The sequence below is a fragment of the Taudactylus pleione genome, unplaced genomic scaffold (assembly GCF_031769625.1).
Source record: "Taudactylus pleione unplaced genomic scaffold, aTauple2 ptg001153l, whole genome shotgun sequence".
In the NCBI taxonomy this organism is placed as follows: Eukaryota; Metazoa; Chordata; class Amphibia; order Anura; family Myobatrachidae; genus Taudactylus; species Taudactylus pleione.
In genome coordinates, this window is record NW_028285554.1 from 518,634 (window position 1) to 541,819 (window position 23,186).

Here is a 23,186-nt window from a genome sequence, read left to right on the forward strand (position 1 = left end):
TGCAGCTTTGCGGTAAAAGACCCTACATTGTCTTTCCTTCTATATAAGCTGTGACCACTTCTGGCTATTAATGATGATTGTTTCACCTCTTTTGGGGGCTACAATGTGCCTTAAAATCATTTTGTGTTCTTTTTTTTTTAACCCTGCAAATATTTACGCTGATGATCATTATCATCAGTACATATTTTTGCACCAAGGTTTTAAGGAACTCACCACTATACATGCAAAACTAAAAATGCAGCCTACTCACTATAGTCAGCATCTCAGTCCGGGGGGGTATGACAAATTTACTTGTTCATGCATTACTGTAATTCAGCCCTGGTCAGTCTCTCCTGGCATAGAATGGAACTCTAAATTACCTGTTGTTTCATTGCTCAATGTGGAATTTTATGCCTCAGAGTTGGACTATAGCTTCTTAACAAATTTTGTTACCAATAATGTGTCTTCTGGTTTGTCTGATCTTCTGAAATAAATATTAAATATATAGCGTGGCTATATAACTTGTTTCATTTCTTCAGGGTTGTAACAGAAGAATGTTATCCATTTGCGGGTATGAATGAAAATGGACCTTCAGCACCCTGCATGATGCACAGCCGATCAACAGGGCGAGGGAAAAGACAAGCCACTGCTCACTGCCCAAACCCATATGCATCATCCAATGACATCTACCAGTCTACACCAGCCTACCGTTTGGCATCCAATGTAAGTGACTTAAACAATTTCTATAGGCATTTATCTTCAGGCCCATCTCATGGAACAGGCCACCTTTTAATACATGGTCACATCAGAGCATTATCTTATGCTACTGGTCCTGCTGCTATCCTGTGGGCAAAATTACACAGTTGGTGTCTCTGCTATCACATAATCTTCATTATTAGATGCATTGCACCTTTCTATAATTCAAATGGCACACAGGGCCTGATTCAGAGTTACATGCAAGTTGGCCGCTTTGAGGGCTTGGAAATAAATGTTCACCTTTATTCATAATATTTGTCCGTTCCTATGCCATTGCTTGTGAAAGACTATCATTGCACATTTGCAACAGCCCTATACCTGGTGCAATGGATCCAGCTGAAATCAGACTGCGCAAGCTAAACCCTGCATAGCCACAATTCTGACTACATGCCCTCAGAATGCTAGTTGCTGCCCAATTACACCCATGCTGAGATACAGTACGTGTGACTGTAAATCGTCCATAGTTGCTCAAAGTTGCACATGCTCCACCCCCAAACATGTACAGTGAGAAAAATCACAGGATACATTGGCAAAACAGACTTGCGCACAGCTCTGAGTAAGGACCACAGGGCCTGATTCAGAGACGGACGCTCTGAACGAGCGCTCGCTCTGAATCAGGGCGTTGTTTTTTTTCTTGTTCGGCCTCCTGCCGCTCGTATAGCTGTGACCACCCACAGCTATTGCGAGCGGCCAGGTTGATGGTCGCGATGGTCTTGACCATCGGGCTTGCGACGAGACCCTTGTGGTAGGATCTCGTGGCCGCAAACCCCAGAGAGCTTCTGGCTCTAATAGAGCCGGAAGCTCTCCCACTGACATCAGTGGTGATGTCAGTGGGGCCGCCCCCAAATGGCAGGCGTTCCTACGGGAATGCCTCAGTTTGGCCAGCCACCACCCCTGCCCGCCTACCAACCGGGGCGAGCTGTCAATCACCATCGACAGCTCGGTCTCTTTGGTGTGAGACCCGGAGCGACGGAGCACCCGTCGCTAGCCGGGTATCGCGCATGTGCATGACGGAGCCGGCTCCGTCGTGCGCATGCCCAGTGGGCAAACATCGACCTGATTGCGAGCGCTCAGCGCTTGCAACCGGGTCTGAATCAGGCCCACAGTGTTTTCTCATTTCAATCCAGATTACATTGTTTTTTAATATTTAAAATATTTGAAATCTTGTCATTGTTTGACCATAGTGGAAAGTTAGTTAGTGGTATCATATGTATAGCACTAGACATAAGGAATCATGGCAGAATTGTAAAGTTCCAGCAATACAATCTGAGTCCTGCTGTTTTGTGTTTATGGGCATTTTGCACTCTGGGCCTTTTTTAGCATTGCACGGGAATCTGCGTATGCCTGATTGCACACAGAGTGACAGCAGACTGTCAGTGATTGACCGTCTGCTGCTGTTTGGGGCAGGGAGGGGGTGGCGACGGCCTCCGTTTTCCAGAATGGGGGCGTGTCACAGCCATTGGGTGGAGGGATTAGGCCAGGATCTCCGTTGGCTCACAGAGATTTCCTGGCCTCTTTTGGACATCTGCGATGGCTGGCCTGCGTGACCCCATGGTCACTCAGCTGGCCAAGGATCATGCAGATGATCTGATACTGCGTCCGTGGACGCAGCTCAGATCATTAATGCATGCATCCTTTGGTGGACGCAGCTCAGATAATTAATGCATGCAGGAGGCATGACGCCTCCTGCTGCATTAACATAATTACAAGGACGGAATTGCAAAGCTGCTTGTGTGCAGCTTTGCAATTCCGTCCACTGCTAATTCAGAGTTGTACGCTAATCCTGCTGCTGAGTTCCTGTACGCAGCTGTTGTGTAAAAATATGTAATTGTATGTAACTTTGCAAATCCAAGCATCTACGTACAAAGATGCAGCATCGGTCGCAGATCATTCGATTGTCGCAGTTCTGAGTAACCCTACGGCTACTCAGAATGGTTCCGGGAACTGAGATAACAGAGCCATTTTAACAGTGTATGGGATCGCAGATGCAGGCTGTGACACGCCCTGAAAACGGTTGCAACGCGTCTGCGTTCCTTGTCGCCACTCCCCATTACCTTCCACAAATGCTACCGGAATGTCAATCACACTGTGAAAAGTTGCTGCAAGCGACTAAGGTAATGTACTTTGATGCATGAGTCCACTGGCGTAATATTTAGGGGACAAATGTAGAATGAGGCAAATATGTTGCGGAATAGTTTTGAAAACTGAACTAATTTCTATACCGCAATTTTGCCTAGTGAGCCATTCATTAGAACAGTTGTACGATTAATAAGTAGAAATATGCACAAATATGGAGCGGTTTTGGTAAAACATTTACAATAAAATGTTCTCCTTTTGTGACATTGGGCCTGCCAGATATGTATGATCCCGTACGCGTCTGCTGTGTGAAAAGTAGCTAATGCTAATATGCTAAGGCGTACAGCAGCCTGTAAATTGATTGCGACGCCCGCCGGCGACTTTGCAGATCTGAGCAAGTGTGTAAAATCACACAGGGATGGTCACAGACCCTTCATAATCTACGATATGAGTATTCCTATGGTCACGCCGAATGGGCGCGGGAACTGAGATGGTACATATTTTCTGCCTACATGATCACAGATGTAGGCAGGTACACGCCCCGAAACCAGTCATGATGCGCCCACATTTTTGCCGCCACTCCGTTACTTCCACAAAACCGGCCTCTGTCTGTCAATCACTTGTGAATAAATCCTCACTACAACCATACAGTGCATCACCCTGATCCAGGCCCGTCAAGAGCCGCGCTGGTCCCGGGTAAAAGGGGGCATGGCCTAATCGCGGAAGGTGTGGCCAAGCCCCCTTAGGTTAAAAAAAAAAATGTTTTGCAACGTCACTTTGCGCTGGCTAGGGAGGCACAGTGAGCGCCCTCAGCCCGGCGCATAACCAGTGGGGGCGTGATCAGCATGATTGCTCCCCCCCACAGACTGCTGTGGCTGCTTCTTAGTAGCGGTGAGCAGTCCCCCAGTGCAGCCCAGCACACTGGGCTGCTGTGATGTATGAGGGCGGGGGAGCGGTGCCGGGCCCCTCCAGGTACTCTCTGTGCCCCTGCCCGGATCCTGTCACTGAGGGGGGGTCGGCACTTTGGTGTCACCCCTTGGTGGGTGTGACCCACACCCCCGCGTGACGCCACTGCCAGAGAATAATAAAGCAATATCTTACAAAGACACTCTCTTACACTGACTAGCTGGCTGGGGAGATTCATCCCCTAGAGCCCCGGCTGTACAGAGGGCCTAATTTAGAGATGTACGCTATTCCAGTATTTATACAGTTCAGCGACTTTCACACTGTGCACGCACCAAGGTACCTCTGCGGTGAGGTTTCCTTCACCAAGTGATTGACAGTCTTAATGCGGCCACTCTGCGTGATCTGCAACAACGGCTGTGTATTTGTATGCACTTACTTCCAGCCGGATACAGCATATTTTCGCATAGCAGCTGCGAATGCATTCGCGTGCATCTCTGTATCAGGCCCTGAGATATGTATGTTCAAGTCATACTGCTTGATGAATCTGATGAATCCAGTACATGAGTGTTAGATGCTAAGGTCTCATTTTTATTTATTTGGCAGGAAAAAGAAATAATGAAGGAAATATTTGAAAATGGTCCAGTGCAAGGTAGGTTGTACACAAGAGCAGACATACTATGCATCTCAGGCAACCAGGGATAAGGTGTCCTACTTATCTGTGTAATTTTAGGGGGATGTATCAAACCTTTGAGAGAGAGAAAGTGGAAATGTTGCCCTTAGCAACCAATCAGCTCCTAGCTACAGTATCATTTACCTAGCATAGGGCCTGATTCAGCAAGGATCGCTATTTTGCTAGAACGCGCGCACCGCCTTTTTAAGCAGTGAAATGCAAATGTTTGCAATCGCATTGCGATCATAGCTTACCATAAGGACGCCCACTTCCCCTTACACACATCCGTATACTTGGGCAACATAGCGAAATAATCGCTAACATCAGACCCATACGCACAGGTCAGACCTCACTCAGGAATTGCTAACTTCAGAGCACGCTATGAGGCCTTAGACTGCGTATGGTATTGCAGTGGATAATTTATGCACGCCCCTGCAACGGCGTTGCAACGCATTGGCACGCCTGCGTCTGCCCGACCACTCCCCCGTCACCATCCTCAAATGGCACTTCCTGTCAATCAATGTGCTCTGGGTCTGCGTAGCCACTCCAAACGCGTTTCCCTTCGCAATAGCTAGTTTGTGCACTCGTACTGCAATGCATATGCATGTGCAATGCAAATTAATCGACCAATTGCGTGCGTCTTTGCTACTGCGATCCTTGCTGAATCAGGCCCATAGTCTATAAAAGGACAGTTAGAAGCTGATTGGTTACTATGGGCGGCTCCTCCACTTTATCTATCTCCAAGGTTTATACATCTCTCTCTTTATGACTCTTTCTCAATAAAGGATAGAGTTGCTAAAACATGGAAGTACTGGAGGCGTTGTGCACAGGAAAGCTGGAGGCGTTGCGCATAGCAACCAATCAGATTCTAAGGGGTAAATTTACTAAGATTCGAGTTTGATCGAGTTTGTTTTTCTTTTAAACTTGCTTTGCATCAAAACTCGGGTGAGTTTCCCGTTTTTAAACTCTCAAAATATGTTGTACTTGTAAAAAAAAAAATGGTTACATATACAAAAAAAAATTACGTAGGGTCCCCCACAAAAGACATAACCAGCCCTGGACTGCTCAGCCAGTTCTGGTTCCTAACATTACGGGGGAAAAAGTGTAGGATTCACCCGTAATTTAGGAACCAGCACCTGGCTGCAGGACCAGTCCTGATTTTAAATATAGGGGTAAAAAATGCATAGGGGTCCCCCTATATGTAAAACCAGCACCGGACCCAAACCGACCAGGCATTAACACCCCAAGCCAGTCAGCCGAAGCCGGGGATCTCAGGGGAGGTGGGGACCCCCCCAAGAAGGGGTCCCTCCTCTCCTAAAACCCCAGGCTTGGTCTGAATCTCGGGGCTCTTCCCTGCACTGTATTTTACAGTGGAACTACAGGTGCCAGCATGCCTGCCCTTTTGCACTTGTGGAACTACAAGTGTCAGCAGGCGCCCATCACTCATACCCCTACTGCAAAATAAATAGTTAAATAACCACAGTACACATACACCGTATAGAGTATAACTTTAATACATACACCTTTCCCACTCACACATACTTACCTGCTGCCATATGTTCACGTCCACTTCTCCATGTAGAATACACTGGGAGTACCTGGAATAAAGATCCCATACTCACCTACATCCTGGCGCCGGTCTCCGTAGTATCCCAGGCTCCTGACTGACTGACCAGCCCACGTGGGAACTGTCAGGAGCCGGAGCCAATCAGCGGTCGCTCTACAGTTAGCGGCCGCTGATTGGCTGCTGTCTCCTGACTGACGGACCAGCCCACGTGGGAACTGTCAAGAGCCGAAGCCAATCAGCAGCCGCTCTACAGTTAGCGGCCGCTGATTGGCCCGGCTCCTGACAGTTCATACTGAGCAGTCAGGAGTCGGTTAGCGGTGTATGTGGTCAAACACTTACACCACTAATGTAAGTGTCTGGTCCGGGCCACTCGGTTTGTTTTTTTGCCAAGACCCGGGGATGCTACGGAGACCGGCGCCAGGATGTAGGTGAGTATAGTTTCTTTTTTCAGGTACTCCCAGTGGATTCTACGGGACAAGGGGACAGACCAGCTGGCAGCAGGTAAGTATGTGTGAGTGGGATAGGTGTATGTATTAAAGTTATACTGTATACGGTGTGTGTGTACTCTGCTTACTTAATTATTTATTTTACAAAGGGGATATGGGTGCCGGCCTCCTGCTGGCACTTGTAGTTCCATAAGTGCAAAATGGAAGGCATGCTGGCACCTTTAGTTCCACTGTAAAATACAATAGTTTTTAACTATTTTCCCCATTATTACCCCCGTACCCACAGCCCAGGATGCGGGGAAAAGCCTCAGGCTTCAGCCTAAGCCTGGGGTTTTCGGGGGAGGGGGGACCCCTTCTTGGGGGGGGTCCCAACCTCCCCTGAGATCCCCGGCTTGGGTTGATTGACTTGGGGTGTTAAAGCTTTGGCCGTGGAGACCCGGTGATAAGGTCTCCTGGCTGTTGCATTACACCCCGGTCGGTTTGGGTACGGTGCTGGCTTAAATACAGGGGGACCCCTGCGCATTTCCCCCCCTATATTTAAAACCAGGAATGGCCCTGCAGTCAGGTGCTGGTTTCTAAATTACAGGGGATCCCTACATGTTTTTTTCCCCATAATGTTAGGAACCAGGACAGGCTGAGCAGCCCGGGGCTGGTTATGCTTTTGGGGGGGGAGCCTATGTCTTTTAAAAAAAAAAAAAATTAACCCATTAGATAGTGTTTACACGCAGAAAAATACACAAACCACACTGATCTGTGTATGTTTCTGCCAAACAGAGCTCAGGAGGTGGAGTGTTGAAACTTCAATTTCTCTGCGAATTTGTTCCAATCTCACCCGAGATTGTAATCTCAATTCTTGGTAAATTCCCGAGTTGTATCTGTTTCATGAAAAGTACTTCAGAGTTTGGCCGATGGTGAGTTGATTCGAGTTTGCGATCTCACCCGAGTTTTACGAGTGAAAAGAGAGAAATCTCTCCCAAACTCACCCGAGTTTGTCTTTAGTAAATTTGCAAGATGAAAAACATGCCTAAACTCAGCCGAGATTGTCATCTCGACCAAACTCAAATCTTAGTACAAAATTCTACAAAATTATAGAAACTGATTAGTTGCTATGGGTAACACCACCACCTTTCCCTTTTAGACATTTTGGTAAATCTACATCCCTAACTGCTGTAACAACCCTTTGTGCACAGGTGAGTTCCGTCTTTAGTATAATACAAAGTGCAGGGCAATGTTATAAGAGACTGTAGATATAATGTGTAATTTCATGTTATATATCAGGTTGATAGCTACTGTGTGCTCTCTTTCGCACTCCCCCTTTACAACTTTGTGTTCTCATTGTGGGGGAGATGTATCAAGTCTTGGAGAGAGAGAAAGTGGAGGTTACCCACAGCAACCAGTCAGCTTCTATATGTAATTTCAAAGGCTGTGCTAGATAAATGACACTTAGAAACTGATTGGTTGCTAGGGCAACCTCCATTTTATCGCTCTCCAAGGCTTGATACATTTCCCCCGTGACTGACATTTCTCCATTACAGCCATCATGGAGGTGCACGAAGACTTCTTCATGTACCAGAGTGGGGTCTACAGGCACACAACGGTGATGGCAGGGGAGCCAGAGCAATACCGCCGTCATGGGACACATTCTGTAAAGATCACTGGGTGAGAATGGCTTGTGGCTATTGTTTGGCTATGCACTGTATTATATGCACCTTACAATATAATTATAATGTATTGTTCAGCCACAGTGAGGTTTTAAATAGCAGCACATTATTTCAAATTCAAAATGGCTTCAAAAAATCTATGTGGAGGAAAACATTAGACCTCGTGCTTAATGAGGCATTTGCTCTAGGTTGGGTCATGTTTATTATTTACTACTTAACTTGATTTTAACTTGGCATCATTCTATAATATGTCTATGAAGAAAGTCACCTACAACACAATGCCTTTGTCCAACCAGTCATTACCAAAGGGCAGGACATAGCTACATGTGGTTTGTCATCTGGAAGCAAATGATGTATCTGGGATTACTCTACTTTCAGAGTGTCTCAGTGATGGAAACTGTCATGTAAGTGAGAAGTAGGATAATTAACTTGGCAAGGAGTCTGTACAATGTTCCCATTGAAAAAACACCCCACCAATGTCTGGCTGTCTATGCTGCACCGACAGGATGTACAAACCAATATTTGATCTGAGGTTTCTTTTGCACCAGGATTAGCTCTTGGTCATTGGAAATGAACAAAAAATGTTTTTTTTTAGTGGAAGAATATTTTAAAGGTACATTTAATAACAATTGTACAACACAAGTTAGCGACACACAGTTGATTTTACAAGGGCACTATATGAACACCAATCTGATTTCCCTAATATTCTTTATACAAAAAGTAGAAGTCTGTAGGTGCTACCTCTCTATTGTATCAGATTAGGAATTAATTTAGCCCTATTGATGTGGCAAATGATTAATTACAGTGAGTGGATATGGGGAACTGTCTTTATTACATAGCATTTTTGTGTGTTGCCCATAGCAACCAATCAGATTCTACTTATCATTTATCTATCACCTTAGAAGATAATAGCTAGATTCTGATTGGTTGCTATGGGCAACAACTTCACTTCTAAAAACTCGCACTTTAGTAAATATACCCTAAATCACACGGAGATGCGGCTGCATCGTATACTAACGCACGGTCAATTTCTTTAAAACTGGGATGCCCACTTGCAGCCCCTTTTCGCCTGTAGAAATCCATCTCAGTGGGGGTGATTAGGACGGAAATTATTATTATTATTGTTATTATCATTTATTTATATGATGCGACAATGGTCCGCAGCGCCTTACAAAGTACATAAACAAATAAGTAACCAGCGACTTACAATACAATACAAACAGGACACGGACATGGATAATAAACATAGCTATATTAGCGACCTTTACACCCACATAAACAGCCAAGTGTTAGTTGCCCTAGTGAGGAGTAAGAGATAAATGAAAATACAGTAGGGAGAAGCACAAGAGGGTAGAGGGCCCTGCTTGAAAGAGCTGACATTCTAAAAGGGAGGGGCAAACAGGAGTGACAAAGAAGGGGTAGGCGGGAAGGAAGGAAGGAAGGAAGATATAGCAGCAAGTTAGGATGACAGCTGGAAGGCTTTAATGAAGTTGTGGATCTTAAGAAATTGTTTGAATGATTTTAGAGAGGTGCAGAGTCTGATGGGGAGAGGGAAGGAGTTCCAAAGGTGGGGAGCAGCACGGGCAAAATCTTGGAGGCGGGAGTGGGAGGAAGTAGTCAATTGGCATGAAAGGCGGCGTGTATTAAGTGAACGAAGAGGGTGGACAGAAGCGTGAAAGGAGATGAGATCAGAGATGTAAATGGGAGAGGAATGGGTGAGGGCTTTGTAAGTGAGAGTGAGAACCTTGAATTTGATACTAAAGGGAAGGGGAGCCAGTGGAGGGCTTGTAGGAGAAGGGAGGCAGACGTAGAGCGTTTGGAGAGGAAGATGAGCCGAGCAGCAGCATTGAGGACAGACTGGGAGAGGTTCTGAATTTGTGGTTTGAAAGAGAGGGAAGAGTCCAGGATGACTCCAAGACAATGCACTTTGGGACTAGATGAGATAGTTATGCCATCTATTGATAAAGAAATAGTGGGAAATGAGGTTATGAGGGAGGGTGGGAAGATGATCAGCTCAGTCTTAGACATATTAAGTTTGAGAAATCGCTAGCAAGCAGCTTTGCATTTCCGTCCTTGCTAATATGCAAATGCAGCAGGAGGTGTATGACACCCACTGCTGCATTTGCGATCCCAGCACTGGGACCGAGGTCACAGGCTGGGATCACCATTGCGACTATTTACGCAGGATGACAGCTTGCGAGGCCAGGAAACTGAGTCTGCAGACCAGCCCCTGGCCTTGCCACTCCCGGAAAATGGGGCCGACACGTCCCCGTTTGTGGGAACGCTAGCCATCCCTGCCCCTTAAATGCTTCTACCTGTCAAATCAGGCAGAGGCATAGCAGGGGCTGCGTGCAATCACGCAGGACCTGTTATGCACATTAGCAGCATGAGTCCTGCGCACGTGCAGATTCCCGATAATCGTGAATCTGCGTTCAGCATTGCACTAAGCTGCAATGCTGAATCAGCCCCAGTTTGTCTTTAGATGCACCATTTGTGCACCATCAAAACTTGCACCAGCCTTATGGCAGGCGCAGTTTCTCCATATAAACATGTAATCCTGTGTGTGCATATTTGGATGCAGCTGATGTCAGCAACATGCCCGTGACTGCTTAACCACCCCCACTTCCCAGGTATGCCCACTAAAATCCACACTCCCTGCACCCAAATGCATTCTGCATCTCCGTGCGGCAACAATGGGATGCATGCACAGAACTTTTTCCAAACGATTTCCCTACTGTGCATACGCAAACGACTGGAAAATTACCGCCACATGCAACGCTAATGCCGTCTATGTGGGACTACGGAGAGGTAAGTATTAAAAATATGGGTGCAAGTTGTGCGGTGTGGGCAGCCCTGGATCCAGTTGCCCGTGTGCCCCGCACACCCTGCACCCATTAAAGATACGCCCCTGGTTGTACGCTATAAGTATCACTGTTGCGCAAGACTCATTCTGCACATGTGCAGTCCTACCACCATTGGGTAGGCGTACAATTCTAAATCAGGCCTATAGTGCGAGAGGATCCAACGGAACCTCAACGTTAATTGAACCTACCCAATGAAGTGCTCCTGGGAGGTAGATAAGGCCACCAATTCAAAGTACAGGCTGAGATCTGGCTTCCAGCATATGCAGTAGGTGTAAACTAGGGATGAATATTGGAAACCTGTAATTGAATGGTTGCTGGGCCTCCGACATCAAGTGAAGCGATGGTGTATCAAAACCATTTGATGGGATAACCATTGATGATTACAAGTTGCAATATATGGTATATGAGAACACAATCTATTGCTCACTAGGTGAATAATATAGCTGCCCAATTTAGAACCTGAGCTCCACCCAAAACCAAATCACAGAAATATATAGTTTGGTTCAAATAGTGGCACTCAAATTCACATTTGCAATCACTTCATCAAAATAAAATCTAAAATTGGTACTTTCCTTTTCCTTGTGAATTAATCACCTCAAACGTCCTTTTGCACACAAGTTTTTCAATACATGAAATAATATAAAGGAGAAAATATCCCCAACATCATGTAATAAAGTTTATAACAAAATTTTATTTAACAACTGGTACAACATAATCACATTTCATAAAGGGGCCTATCCATTAGCAGATATTTTTCTGAGCGATGAAAGACAAAAGATATCCCTTGAAAATTCTGGTGGCTGTGCTGAACGATATCTGTCATATACATGATATCGCATGACATCATTCAGGGAGTGGATTTTTTTCTCTACAGCACTCTGTAGCTGCTGCTAATATCTTTTGTCCAGGGGCATCTTAAGAGAGGAGGGGGCCCGTGTGCACTCCCCTCCTCTCTCCCCAGTGGCCGGCAGCTGACTGACGCGGCTAGCCAGCCACTGGAGCCTTAGTAGACTCCGGGCACTAGAGTGTGCCCGGAGTCTACTGCGCATGCGCAGAACGCCAGAAAATGGCCGCGGCTGCAATTTTCCGGTTTTCTGAGCAGCGCAGACACCCGACGTGGGACCATGGACAGGTAAGTCTAAAATAATATGGGTGCAGTGTGTGCGCTGTGGGGCCCCGTTATAGATACGCCACTGCTTTTGTCGTTCGTCGTTTACCGTATATAAACTGCCAGATATTTCTAATATCTTACAGCAATATGCTATAATTGACCAACATGTTGGAGAGATGAAAGATTCAATTTATCAGCTGCGGGAGTGCGCATCTGTCATCGTTCAGGGCCTATCCATAGCAGATAAATTGAACGATTGAACGATATATCGTTCTATCGTTCAATTTATCTGCTAATGGATAGGCCCCTTAAGAGTGTAGAATGGAGACTTTTACCAGAGGGAAGTGAAATAGATGCATATAGATATACCGGTAGATTAAAGGCTCCGGAACGCCTCCAGCTCAGCATCTAGTGTCACCGACTCCTGGAATAAGCTCTTCGAAAAACTCTCACAATTTACCCCTAAGTCTGTGTCTTAATAGACATGTTCCATATTTTCTTTCCCTGTCTATCTTTCAGCCTCATATGCACATTTTTATTTTGATAGAAATCAAGTTTCAGAAATGGTACTTGGAGGATACAAGTATATTACTAAGTGTCCTTGATACCAGAGGAAGAGAAACGCAGGATGCATCAGAGTTCCCAGGGGCAAGGGGACATGCAGGGCCTTGTACTAAACACTATCTCCACCCAAATGAGATTCCCACCACATCCTGTATTACCCTTTCTATGCTGGAACAGGTTAGGGCAGAGTGTGCAGTCTTTCACAATGAAAAGCAGTAGCACTGTAGGGCAGGTAAGGTGAACAGTGCACTTAATATGGAAAGCAGTGCAGGTATAGCAGATTGAGCAGGACAAGACATGTAGTGAAGTACTTTGCTTGTGGGGTATCAATTAATATATAAGTGTGTTAAAGCTTTATTAGCAGATCTGTGGATGTGTCTTGCATGCTGTTCATTAGCTATTATACTGTACAGATAATACATTAGAATGACCTAGAATGACCTTGCTAATTTGTAGCTTCTCTGTCAGTAAATTCCACACATTGATTGCCCAGGAATGTGCTGGTAATCTGTAGTGTGATTACATCTGGCCCAGATCTTGATTTACCTCAAACTGTGCATGTTACCATGGCAACACATTCACCTATCTAAGCTGCTGCCACCTTCTCCCAGAACAGGCTAATTTTCCACAGCAATACACCAGTTTGTTTTAGGGATGGGCAGTTCAATTCACCTCCCTGAGTTGAGCCTTATGGCTCAACTCAGTGAAGTGTCACGAGACAGTGTCTCGAGACACGGCTCTTTAGATAGAGCAAGCACTGCAGCCAGCAGGGGAGCCAGCGTCAGAGTGAGTCGCTGACAGCTCCGCCCCCCCGCAGCCCAGCACTTCAGCTCAGGGTTCTCACTGGCTCTCCTGAGTCAGTGCACTCCCCGAGCCCTGGCTGTAGCTCCGCTCCCGCAGCCCAGCTCAAGCCTCTGCACTGACTCAGGAGAGTCAGTGCACTGCCCTGAGCCCTTGGCAATAGCTGCACGACTCAGAGTGAGTCGCTGTCAGCTCCGCCCCCTACACTGCTGATCTGACACAGTGGAGAAGTATAATCAGGTCGGATCAGCAGTGTAGGAGGCGGAGCTGCCATTCACTAGCTCCCACTGGCAGAGAGGCTAGGGGAGGTGGGTGTCTCGGCTCACCAAACGCTGAGTGACTCGAATCATTCACTCATCTGAATGATTTGAGTCAGTGTGTTGAGACACTCACTCACTAGCCATCTCTAGTTTGTGTACAGATCGGGCAGATATTCAGAATAGTCACATATGAGCAGGGCTAAGCCTATATCAAAATTAAAACGAGATTCATCTGATCAGCGGAGTTGTCTGAATTTATACAAATATAATATATATATATATTTTTATTTATGTTTATAGAGATATATATGCCCGCCACTCCACCTACTAATATCACCAGCGGCCCGAGTGCACATCATACTTGCCAGCTATCCCAGGGAGACTCCCTGAAATAGTAGCAATCTCCCTGATTGCACCTTACCCCCATTATGAAGCTGTTACAGTCTATACTTGGACAAAAAATAATTAAATCAGAGCTATATACATTCTTATGGTATAATCAGTGCCATTTCCCTGCATTTTATTATAAGGCCCAATGATCCCTATGGCTACATGCATTTTCATACAAGGTTTCTCTTGGTCACTTATTTGGAACCCCTTGTAGACCACAATACATGAGCAAGCCCTGAAAAGTATCAGTGTGTTTCCTCAACAAATAGATCTTACTAACTACTTTGGGGATTGGTTACATTTAGATGTAAGTATATTTATGACACGCCTCTCAGATGTAGCAGTACACGCCCACTTTACCGCCGCACTCATAGGTGTTGCTTTCGCAATCTACCTGAAATGCTTTTTCAAAAGTAGGCAATTATGGCGCACTGCGGTGTGTGACTATTTATACAAGAAAATCTTGATGGCACTCCAGTAATAAAATGAAATAATACAATCCACATAGGCATAGCAGACTTCTGCGGCTGCTGCTCAGCATCGCCAAATGAGCAGTCTCTCACTGCAGCCCACCACACAGCAACGTGTGTGTATGTATATATATATATATATACATAATATATAAACATATACACACAGTTGAGTCACATTATTATGACCACCTCCTACATTTGACGTCGGCAGCGCATAGCCCATGAAGTACGTTGTGTGCCGTGCGCTGACTTGGTGGGTATATAAGGTGTGCGATAGGCTGTCTGCACACACATAACTTGTTGCAGTCATGGGTAAAAGGGGCGATTTATCCAAGTTGCAAAAAGGGATGATTATTTGGGCCAAAGGTGGCAGTATTTCTGAAAACAGCTCAGTTTGTGAACTGTTCGCGTGCTGCTGTGGTGAAGGTGTATCGTGACTGGACAAATGGCACCATTGTAAATAACCGACGTAGAAACTGTGGAGCATCATGTGCAATTGATGTGAGGGTGAAAGTCGGCTACGAAGCTGCGTGAGGGCCGATCCACACGCTACAGTGGAGCAGCTCACTGTCAAAATTAACCTGGGAGCCACCAAACGTGTGCCTAAAATAACAGCTCAGCAAACCCTGCTGCGTATGGGGTTTCGAAGCAAACGAATGGTCACTGCACCTATGCTAACGAAGATGCATTGGCGGAAAAGGCTCAATTTTCACGCTTGTATTGGAATTGGACCTCCACTGATTGGCGAAGGGTTGCCTTCTCTGATAAGCCACGTTTTCTGATTCATTGAACGGATGGACGTTGGCGTGTCAGGCAAGAAACATTGGAGAACAAACACCCTGCAACCATTGCTGGAAGAACACAAGCTGGTGGTGGCAGTGTTATGGTCTGGGGAATGTTTTCATGGCATTCTCTGGGCCCACACATCCATGTGGAAGGCACCCTCAACCGATTTGGTTATGAATCTATCCTTGCAGAGCACATACACCCATATATGCTAATTGTCTTCCCTGAGGCGGATGGGATCTATCAGCAAGTCAACACGACATGTCACACGGTTAGAAATGTCCAATAGTGGTTGGAAAAGCATGATCAAGACTTCCAAGTACTTTCCTGGCCTCCCTAGTTCCCCAAACTTGAACCCAATTGAGCATCTGTGGGACCACCTTGATTGTTGTGTTCGCTCTACGGATACTCCACCACACAGCCTCCAGCAGCTGTGGGATGCACTGCAGTCAGCATGGCTCTAGTTACCTGTGCCAACCTACCAGCACCTTATTGAGTCACTCCCAGCCCGTCTAGCTGCTGTCTGTGCTGCACACGGCAGTTACTCTGGTTATTAGCTAGTGATCATATAACGTGACGAGAGAGAGAATATATATATATATATATATACACACACATATATACACACAGGCAGGTGCATACATATTGGAACATTGACTGAATTTTCATATTTTGGCCTCTATTCACCACCACAATGGCTTTGAAATGAAACAAACAAGATGTGCTTTAACTGCAGACTTTCAGATTTAATTTGAGGGTAATTACATCCAAATCAGGTGAACGGTGTAGGAATTACAACGGTTTCTATATGTGCCTCCCACTTTTTAAGGGGCCAAAAGTAATGGGACAAACTAAACAATCCTAAATCTAACTTTCAGTTTTTAATACTTTGTTGCAAATCCTTTGCAGGCAATTACAGCCTGAAGTCTGGAACGCATAGACATCACCAGACGCTGGGTTTCATTTCAGTCTGCAGTTAAAGCACATCTTGTTTGTTTCATTACAAAGCAATTGTGGTGGTGAATAGAGGCCAAAATATGAAAATTCTGTTAATGTCCCAATATTTATGCACCTGACTGTGTGTATATATATATATATATATATATATATATATATACACAGACAGGATAGTAGATGCGGCACTAAGGGCTTTCATTAAATCACACAATACCAACTTTTCCTGGGGTCTGACCCCAGGAAAGATTGGTATTGTGTGATTTATTGAAACCCTTCAGTGCCGCATCTATCCTGTCTGTTTATTATAGCATTGAACCATGCGGTTGTTGGCAACGGGTAAAATACATAATTGTTTTGCAGAGAGTGCCGGATCCATGGACATATATATAATACATCCTAGCTGATGTACCCTGTTTCACCCAGGCAGACCATATATTTTTTATGCTTAGTTAATTTTATGCCTTTGGTGTAATGGAGCGTGCTAGTATCAAGATTAAATCCAGAAGTGTGGAGGCAGCACAATCAATATTAGGGGAGCCACACTTGCTGTCACCCCAAATGCTGCTAAGCATCACTGGCAGTTGCTGTGGCTCCCCTATTTGAATGTTGGACTGTGCTGCAGCTCCACCTCTGAAGCTGCCACTCAACCCAACAACACAACACAATGAGCTTACAGTCGCACAGCACTTGGGATGTGTTGCTTTGTCACCTAATCACCTTGGTCGAGAGAAAACATTTTGCCCCTTTTCATCCTCTTAAGGGGTCGAACTTTGAAAATTCCCTGCTTAGTGGGGGCTTACGTCATGGAAGGAATACACTCCCCGAATGTCATGTTTCCATTACTTTCTAATGCATCATTTACATTACTACTGTACTACCGGTTACCCTACTTTGTGGGCATTGGTATTTGTGGTGGTATGGGGTTAGCATTCCTTCTCATGGAGACCTGTAATCAGTAGTTCAGTAATCAATACTTCAATATAAAGGAATTGTTACTTGCAATATCTCCATGACAAGAAACTATTGTCACTGACATGGTAATTCTATGTGACAAAGGGAAGTCTTTAGATGTGTAAATAGGATATTTCTTGATCATTGTACAAATAAACTAATTGTTTCCTTTCATGTTTTTTTTTTTCACTAGGTGGGGAGAGGAGAGAGGAACCAGCGGGCAGATACAGAAATACTGGGTAATAGAAATTTGAAATAAAAACAATATAGTTAGAAATGTCATTAATTGCATGTCTACATCATTCTGTTTATGTTAGCTAACCATAGGAGCAATGATATCTCACATAGAGATCATGGCATTCTATGAAGAGATGGCCATCTTTGCCTGCTGGATGTCAGAGCAGAGACAGAGACAAGTACAGCATGTTTTCCTTTCCTCCGTCCCTGCTCTGTTTTCCTGCTTGCTAACACGGCCGGCATCTCTTTATAGACATCAATAATCTCAGTGTGAGCTTCTATCCCATCTTTGGACATGCCGTCAAAGTTGGAGTAGAGGAAAGGCTGAATTACCCGTATATACTCGAGTATAAGCCGAGTTTTTCAGCACATTTTTTGTGCTGAAAAAGCACCCCCTCGGGTAATACTCGAGTCATGCCCGCATGGTACGCTGCTGAGTAGCGTACCATGCGGGCCGCGGTGCAGACTGTGTCACTGTGACACAGCCTGCACCGCGTGTGTAGCGCTGACCGGACGGAGTTCGGTCAGCACTACACACTGCCAAACACACAGCCGCCGGAGCCGGCAGCTATGCGTTTGGTATAATCAGCAGCCGCTGAGAGTCTGTCAGACTCTCAGCGGCTACTGCTGCTCCCACTGCGGGAGCCATCTTCCGGCTCCCGCAGTGGGTAATGGGAGAGACGTCGTCTCTCCCATTATGCAAAGCGGCGGAGGAGCCTGTAGCAGCGTCGGGACCAGGAGCGGGGTTACAGGTAAGTGTTTTTTTTTTTTACATTTCTTTCTACTGGGGGGGGGGGGGTACTACCAGGGGGGGGGATATCGCTACTGGGGGCACTACCAGAGGGGAAGGATTAATAATGGGGGAACTACCAGGGGGGGATGTTGCTACTGGGGGCACTACCAGGGAGGGGGGGAATACTGGGGGCACTACCAGGGGGGATGTTGCTACTGGGGGCACTACCAGGGGGGTTAATACTGGGGGCACTACCAGGGGGGGATATTGCTACTGGGAGCACTACCAGGGGGGGGGGATTAATACTAGGAGCACTACCAGGGGGGGATGTTGCTACTGGGGGCACTACCAGGGGGAGTTAATACTGGGGGCACTACCAGGGGGGGGATTAATACTGGGGGCACTACCAGGGGTGGATATGGCTACTGGGGCACTACCGGGGGGGTATTACTACTGGGGGCACTACCAGGGGGGGATGTTACTACTGGGGGCACTACCAGGGGGGGATGTTACTACTGGGGGCACTACCAGGGGGGATTACTACTGGGGGCACTACCAGGGGGGGATTACTATTGGGGACAGTACCAGGGGGGGATTACTACCAGTAGCTGCTGCATTTCCCACCCTAGGCTTATACTCGAGTCAATAAGTTTTCCCAGTTTTTCGTGGTAAATTTAGGTACCTCGGTTTATATTCGGGTCGACTTATACTCGAGTATATACGGTAATTAACACTGGGGTGCACAGGTCCTAAACATTTGGATGCCAGCCCCTGGCTTTATTGCAAGTCGGTAGATAGGTGGCACTGTGCAGTCAGATGAGGAAATGGAATAAGGAAACCAGAGACTAAGGGCCTGATTCAGACCCACTCGCGAGCGGCTGTCCGCTCGCAAGTGGGTCGATGTTCTGCACTGAGCATGCGCACGACGGAGTGAGCTCCATCGTGCGCATGCGCCAGACGCGACGAGCGAAGGATTTTCCTTCGCTCGTAGTGTCTCTTCAAAGGGGGCGTGCTGTCGATGTTGACTGACAGCACGCCCCCTTTGGTGGGCGTGCCTCCCTGACGGGGGCGTTCCCACGGGAACGCCTCCCGTCAGAAGCTGGCCCACTGACATCACTAGTGATGTCAGTGGGAGTGATTTTGGCTCTGATAGAGCCAAAATCACTCCGAGCCTTGTGGTTGAAAAACTCAACCACAGGCTTTTGTACGCAGTTTCGATGGTCGCGATGGTCACGACCATCGCGGCCATCAAACTGCACGCTCGTATAGGCTGTGGGTGGTGACCCACAGCTATACGAGCATCCAGGAGGACGCTCCATAGTTATGGAGGACGGCCCTCATTCAGAGCGTGCGCTCTGCTCAGAGCGTACGGCTCTGAATGAGGGCCTAATTTCAGAGAATTTTCAAACTAGGGGAGACATTTATCAAATCATATACTCAATGTGATCTGGGTGCGATATTAGTGGACAAAGTACTAAAGAGCACCCACAGAGACAGGGGCTCTGAAAGGAGCCTGTACTGTACCTGCGATGTACTTGGAGTGAAGTGACCACATCAGAGGCCTCTTGACTCATGTGTCAGGACTCCAGCGCATGCACGGTCTACAGACCACGCCTGCGCAGCAGCCATTGCCCTGCCGGTAATTTTTGCGATGGCTACATAGGATACAGCAGCAGATATTGGAGATAATATACCTGGGGGGATACTAATTATTTGTGGTTATCCGCCAAAAAATAGTTAATTATAAATGGGCCCCATAATAACTATTATATAGATGGTTTGGGTATGACAGCGCTCAGGATCCCAGCGGTGAGAATCCTGACAGGTTTAGAATACAGACACCTGCCAGTAAAGTACCCTAACCCCACCCCCTCCCCGCAGCCTAACCCTCCCCATAACCCTGTTACTATCGGGATGTCAACGGTCAGGATTTTGAATGGTGCAAGGATTCTGGCGCCGGCATCTTGACCGCTGGGATGTGAACTACATCCCATATAGATACTATCTTGCTATAGGTGGATAGCATGTAATTTCATTAAGTATTAAATACTTTGCCAGAATTCATGTGTCTCTACTAAAGTTGTTTTGTCGCTTACAGCTTTATGTCTTTTTATGGTTGTGAAACTCCATCAGTAATATATTCTTAATTGTAAAGATAGTGTAGATAATACCCCATGACAGTTATATATGTATTACTATATTAAACAAACCTATTTTTCTTTTCTTTTTTCTGTAGTTGGCGGCTAATTCGTGGGGAAAAGACTGGGGAGAGAGAGGATACTTCCGTATTGTCCGCGGTGAAAACGAGTGTGAAATTGAAACCTTTGTAGTGGGAGTGTGGGGCAGAGTCGGCATGGAGGACCTTTCCCATAGGAAATAAGGGAATCATCAAGTTGCAAGATTATGTGAATTTATAATATGCAGACAGCGGGTTGTATCCTACTCTTAACCTCCAAATATTTACACTACCAATGAGCTGGATCATGAGTTCCTAGGTAGTGGGGGTGCCTTCTATAAGGGGAAAAGAGAATTTTATGCCATTGGCTTTGGGTGAGGAATTTAATTACATGACTTTTTACCCCACACACTGCTGATGAGACCTGCGATTCACTCATTTTTCCTAGCATAAGAACATTAACAACTCCTAACAGGACAGTGCTGCTGATCCTTACATTATTGGGAGTGTTATAGTTAAGTCACTGGTTTATGATGGACCTGACTGTTTAGATGCTATCACATCAAAGTGCTTGTATGTTGTTAGCAACACATTCCTGTTTTCACAAGCAGACTCCCTGTTCTTATGTCATATATATATTTACACACCTTACCTGCTTAAAATCACCATCATAATGTTTTAAGTATTCTATTGCTCAATTAAAGTATTGCCTAAATGCCACAAACGAGGCGGAGGACAGGATGCGGAGAGATCCTTAGTAAAATTAAGCTGACCCTGTGCTGCTGACACAGGAGAGATTCACAGCCTGTGGCTTTAGATGGGAGAATAGTGCACATAATCCTATAATCTCTGCAGGGATCAAAGGAGTATTGTTTGGGGCTATATGCGAGGGGCACTCAGGCCTGTGAACCTGCCATAGACAGACATTCCCCTCTGGCCAGAAATTGCGGGAGAAATGGTAGGCATCCATGTAGAAGTCACTTCCACCTAGGACCAAAGTGAACCAATATGTATAATGGGATATAGGAGTATAAATCCAATTACATATGCTATGTACATATATACATTTGTAAAGCATCTATCACTTTCTGATGGCTGCAAAATGTAAAAGGTAATCTATCCCACATTATTCTGCTTTTTTTCATTGTGTCACCCTCATCCATCTGTGCTGGCATTTCATTAACCCAGCATACGTACTGTAAATTAAACACCAACATTTATTAGAACATTACCATGAAATGTTCGAATACATGAAAATGTGAAATATGTTTTACTATTTATTGAATTGTTTATATATTGAAACTGTTTATATTGTTTGAATACTTTGCCCTCATAATCTTCATGCACAAAAATTTAATAAATACTACCCCCCCCAAAAAAAAAAAACTACAAATCATATTTCGGGTTCCAACAGTACACTAGATCGGGTGTCATAATCCATTCTAGTTATACATTATGAGATTTACAACATTCCAATTTCATAAAATAAAAATGTTTTTCACCAAGGGTTTTTTTTTAATTCCTCTTAAAGTATTCTATTTTGGAAATCTATTTTTTTTTATTAATCCGCAAACCAATAAAATAAGACTATAATTTCACAAAACGAGTGTAGACAAACAGAGGTGTCATCCTTTATTTCCCCACTCCCATACCATAGTAAGGACTGCACCCAATGACTTGCACCGGCTGCTAGCTATTAGATTTATTTAAACATCACCATAGTACAGATATGAATGCCTTACTAGAAATATAGAAATACCTGGAAATTCAAATGATGATCTTCTCCTCTAATACATGTTACCCATTTGATAGTTGGACATGGTTGGTACAATTTGATGGGCAGGGCTTTACCGTGTACATAGTATATGAGTATTTGCTGTTCATAAGCACAACAAACATGAGGTTTTATGTTAGATCTGAGCACTGGTATGTGAAATATTTACTTCACTTGGTAAATAAATGGTCACTTTGATGTGTAACCTCTGTATTTGGTGTTAGGACACCCTGAAGGTCACATACTACCTCTGTGCCAACACTCAGCCCAGCCTGGGTCTCCTTTGTGCCTGTCTATTCATCCTGTTCTGCTGTACAAGCATTTAACCTCCTCAAAGCCATGGATCTCTGGCAGCTTATTATCTGGGAGAGCAGCATCCTGACACATCCATGACAAAGACAAGCAGAGCCATTTTCTGCAAGCTACCTTTAATTCCTGCCATATTACACTCCACTCTACAGCAGAGGAGGGTGCTTGTCGCTTTTATTTATTATACTGCATCGTGATTTATGTTAACATCATAAGCTTGTAGCACATATTTGCTGAATACACAAAGATTGTCTTTTGTGTGAGGTAACAAGGGGGTATTCTGGAAAGTGCCAGCAGTGGTTTATTACCGTAAACAGTAAAAAGGTCATTTTTTTTTTCAAGTAGATTAATGAGCTGTTTCCCCAAGTTTTACTAAATATAGTGGCAAATAACATCACATTTGTAATTCTATTACAGCTTTCATCACTTACTCATACCATTTACTGATCGAATAAATGTTTAAAAAAAGGTGTAAATTAACATGTTCTTTTGTAAAAAAAAACATGAGATATGGTAAGAACTTACCTTTGTTATCTCTATTTCTACGAAGTCCATAGGGTTCCACAGGATACCTTGGGGGTATAGGTGATGACATCAATCGGACACCATAGAGTTAAGTTTTCAGCCTCCCAGGATGCACTAGGGTCCCCCTCCTATACCCCGCCCCTGAGCCAAGGCATCTCAGTTACGTACCAAGCCATAGGCCGGAGGAGAAGAAGGAAGAGAGAGAAAAAAGATC

General features: G+C 45.3%; 1 protein-coding gene across 1 annotated transcript in view; it reads left to right on the plus strand.

Moving 5' to 3' along the window:
- Positions 1-22,336, plus strand: part of TINAGL1 (tubulointerstitial nephritis antigen like 1) — a 53,108-nt gene extending 30,772 nt beyond the window's left edge. Inside the window, exons 8-12 of the mRNA XM_088462150.1 lie at positions 519-702; positions 4,321-4,366; positions 7,936-8,059; positions 17,412-17,457; positions 20,425-22,336. Of these exons, the coding sequence (XP_088318276.1) occupies positions 519-702; positions 4,321-4,366; positions 7,936-8,059; positions 17,412-17,457; positions 20,425-20,568 (544 nt within the window). The 3' untranslated portion in view covers positions 20,569-22,336. The remainder of the gene's footprint in view (positions 1-518; positions 703-4,320; positions 4,367-7,935; positions 8,060-17,411; positions 17,458-20,424) is intronic.
- The last annotated feature ends 850 nt before the right edge of the window (positions 22,337-23,186 follow it).